The 4,077-nt window shown below is 39.8% G+C and overlaps 1 protein-coding gene across 1 annotated transcript; it reads left to right on the top strand.

The window, feature by feature from the left end:
- Positions 1-755: 755 nt before the first annotated feature.
- Positions 756-2,977, top strand: pak1ip1 (PAK1 interacting protein 1). Its single transcript, XM_010777517.1, has 6 exons — positions 756-1,074; positions 1,611-1,773; positions 2,107-2,227; positions 2,364-2,438; positions 2,649-2,701; positions 2,805-2,977. Exons 1-6 carry the CDS (start codon positions 997-999, stop codon positions 2,975-2,977), a joined length of 663 nt encoding a protein of 220 aa, XP_010775819.1. The 5' UTR covers positions 756-996.
- The last annotated feature ends 1,100 nt before the right edge of the window (positions 2,978-4,077 follow it).

The raw sequence follows: 4,077 nt of genomic DNA, 5'->3' as shown, positions 1-4,077 counted from the left end.
CACACACACACACACAAACACACACACACACACACACACACACACACACACACACACACACACACACACACACACACACACACACACACACACATATTATTGTATATATTTGAGTTCTGACAGCATCCATCAAACTAGATTTGTTGCCTTAATGGTCTGTTTTCTAATATTTCTGTGTTTCTGAACCATATCTGTGTCTGCATATAATGTTCGTATTTAGTCTCCTGATTTTAAATGGGAATTAAATAATTTGAGTGTTCCCAAAGAACCGGTGTTCTGCAGTGTGTGTGGGTCTACTGTACTGTTGCACAGTTTACTGTGGAAACTATGTCCAGGACAACTTGACAAGGTATTTGGAAGTTTTGGAAGATTCATAGCTAACCACACTGAAGATTATGGAGGTATTGATCAGTCTTCTCATATCTCTAACATCACCAGAAGTCATAATTTAAGGGGTCATTTCTCAAAATTTCCCCTGTGTGGTTTATTCACCATTACAATAGCCCCACCTAAAATAATTTCCACCAGTCGCCACTGACTGCGTTGATCCTAATCGCGCAGGTCTGCGCAGGTCTCGCTTGTCTCAAACAAGCCTGTTGTGTAGGGACACCCCCCTATCTCCAAGGGACGAAAAAAAAGGTCATGTCATCCAATCATTTCAAATCAATCCTGCCTGCTCAGTGGTTTGAGCAGTCAACTGCGCTTGAACTTTTATTTTGAAATCCATACATGCAAAGTAAAAGGAAGTCGAATTACGCGCATGCGCAACAGCCACACACGTTGTTTTGGAAGTTGTTAACGCAAAAAACGTAGCTACATATTTCCGTGTTTTAATAGATTGACCAACTCTTTACGTGTTTTATCGTTGTTTCGCATGTGTTTCCTATTTTGGAGTATCATTACCTGTTATTAGCTGTTGCTAAATCTAGTTGACAGGGAAGCTGAAGTTTAAAGAAAGCTAACTAGCCTGATAGCTTAGCCCTGTGCAGCGACAGCATGGCAGCTGTACTGGGGCTGATAGCTGGGAGCTACGAGCAGGTCACCTTTGGGTACAGAGTTAACACTGATGAACCAGTAAGTTAAAGTTATTTATTAGTTGTTAGTTATTTAGCAAAAAGGGTCTAAGCTGTAGTTTCTTAAAAACGCGTCTGTCGCTGTGATTGATGTACAACAGGGTAAAACAACTTGTGTGTGATGCTATGACCATAGGATGTATTTTAAAGGAATGATGGACAGTCAATTAATAAGTTATCACATTAACAGACTTGGGTGTAGATACAAAATACATTTGAAAGGATCAATTACATTCAAAAGCACTATAAGAAACCATGGTTTAAATGGGACATTGTTTACTGTCCTTTAAATAAATAACTATTTTATATTGTTAATTTTTAAAAGGAAAAATCTGACGAAAAAAATAATACTTCTGCAGGTGAGGTCGAAACCCACTATAAGCTTATTAAAGATCATAATATATAAATATCTTAAGAAATAAACGGCAAAATGTCTAAACAAAGGAAGGAAAATAAAACACTTTATCACCAACAACAACAAATCCCCTTAAAATGTTCTATACCGTTGAAAACATGTATTTATTGTTTGTCCTGCAGGAGTGGACAGCGAAGGCAGAGTTCACTCATCACGCCCACACAGCGTCTATATCAGCCGCAGCAGCCAGCGAGAGGTTTGTGGTCACAGGAAGCAAAGATGAGACCATCCAGCTGTACGACATGAAGAAGAAGATCGAACACGGAGCCCTGCTGCATCACGATGGTGAGACATCTTCAGGATATCACCTATTTAACATCAAGTCATGAACACCAATTCTACAATATGGCAGGAGTAGCTGTGGCTTAGTGGCATGGAGATCTCTGGTAAAAGTGCTGTAGCAAACGGCTTTTGTTTCTTGATTTGTAATGTTTAAATGGCTGTTGGGGCACTTTTATCCCGTTGGTGTGATAGACTTTGTTACATTTTCTATACTGCTAGCCCATCAATCAAGTTTAAATAATCATCAAAGAATTGACCTTGTTCGCTTTTTACCAAGAAATGAAAAGACTCTAGCTTGATGTTTGCGCACCTGAGCTCAACTTCTCTGTCATGCAGGCACCATCTCCTGCCTGGAGTTTTACGGGACGTCTCATTTACTGAGCGGAGGAGAGGATGGACTCATCTGTGTTTGGGGCACGAAGAAGTGGGATTGTCTGAAATCCATCAAAGCTCACCAGTAAGCAGAGAGAGAGAGAGAGAGAAGAGAGAGAGAGATGCTGCAGTGGCACTTGTAGCACGTGATAGTGTTGTCTTGGATTTGTATTGCCACGACGACTCAAATGAACTCTCTTTATCTACCTGTTTTTCCTCAGAGGTCAGGTCACGTCGCTGTCCGTCCATCCGTCTGGAAAAATTGCACTTTCAGTCGGGACAGATAAAACTCTCAGGTAAAATCACAAAAAGACAATCGTATTAAATCATTCTTTTATAGTTTTTATGATATTATCTTTTCAGTTAAATTGGGATAAGCATCTGTTGCTTGCTAATCTTTTTTTAAACCTATACAAATATGGTCTTGTAAATAGGAATAGCAGTATGTATTAACAAGACAAATATATTTAAAGAAATAACTTTTGCATGTTTGTATCCCTTTTTAGAACATGGAATCTAACAAACGGAAGATCGGCCTTCATCAAAAACATAAAACGGAGTAAGCCTCCTTTTTTAATTCTCTAATTAAGGACTGTTCAAGTTCTTTAATGAATGTGTGATCAGTGTGTTTGAAATCAATTGTTCTTTTACACTTCTAACAGACGCACACATAGTCCGATGGTCTCCTGATGGGGATAAATATGTGGTCGTGGTGAACGACGAGGTGAACATCTACGACCTGGAGACCGCCTCTGTGACGGCAACCATGAAAAACCCCAAAAGGATTTCATCTGTGAAGTTCTTAAATGTGAGTTATCTGACGAGAAAAAAATGACACTTCTAACAACATTTAATCATGGGGTGAGAGGTCAATGTGAAGGGGGGAAAAACAAGGTCTTTATGTTTAAAGTAGACTGCGAACACCGAGGAGCTAGCACACACACACACACACACACACACACACACACACACACACACACACACACACACACACACACACAGAGACACACACACACATCATTTTATTTAGTACGATGAGAAATTAGCTATTAGTTGTTTTTAGTATTTGATATTTAATNGATCCTAATCGCGCAGGTCTTGAACTTTTATTTTGAAATCCATACATGCAAAGTAAAAGGAAGTCGAATTACGCGCATGCGCAACACAACGTGTGTGGCTGTTGCGCATGCGCGTAATTCGACTTCCTTTTACTTTGCATGTATGGATTTCAAAATAAAAGTTCAAGACCTGCGCGATTAGGATCAACGCAGTCAGTGGCGACTGGTGGAAATTATTTTAGGTGGGGCTATTGTAATGGTGAATAAACCACACAGGGGAAATTTTGAGAAATGACCCCTTAAATTATGACTTCTGGTGATGTTAGAGATATGAGAAGACTGATCAATACCTCCATAATCTTCAGTGTGGTTAGCTATGAATCTTCCAAAACTTCCAAATACCTTGTCAAGTTGTCCTGGACATAGTTTCTACAGTAAACTGTGCAACAGTACAGTAGGCCCACACACACTGCAGAACACCGGTTCTTTGGGAACACTCAAATTATTTAATTCCCATTTAAAATCAGGAGACTAAATACGAACATTATATGCAGACACAGATATGGTTCAGAAACACAGAAATATTAGAAAAAAGACCATTAAGGCAACAAATCTAGTTTGATGGATGCTGTCAAAACTCAACTATATACAATAATGTGTGTGTGTGTGTGTGTGTGTGTGTGTGTGTGTGTGTGTGTGTGTGTGTGTGTGTGTGTGTGTGTGTGTGTGTGTGTGTGTATTTATCACGGGCACATAGTAGGCTTGTTTGAGACAAGCGAGACCTGCGCAGACCTGCGCAGTTGCGATCAACGTCTTGCTAGTACGTTGCATGATGGTTAGTCATTTTGTCCGACTTGCTCTGGAGGCTCGCTCACAT

This window comes from Notothenia coriiceps, unplaced genomic scaffold, assembly GCF_000735185.1.
Source record: "Notothenia coriiceps isolate Sejong01 unplaced genomic scaffold, NC01 NC01_scaffold00018249, whole genome shotgun sequence".
Taxonomy (NCBI): Eukaryota; Metazoa; Chordata; class Actinopteri; order Perciformes; family Nototheniidae; genus Notothenia; species Notothenia coriiceps.
Note: the sequence above shows the minus strand (reverse complement) of the source record. Positions and strands in the feature narration are given on the sequence as shown.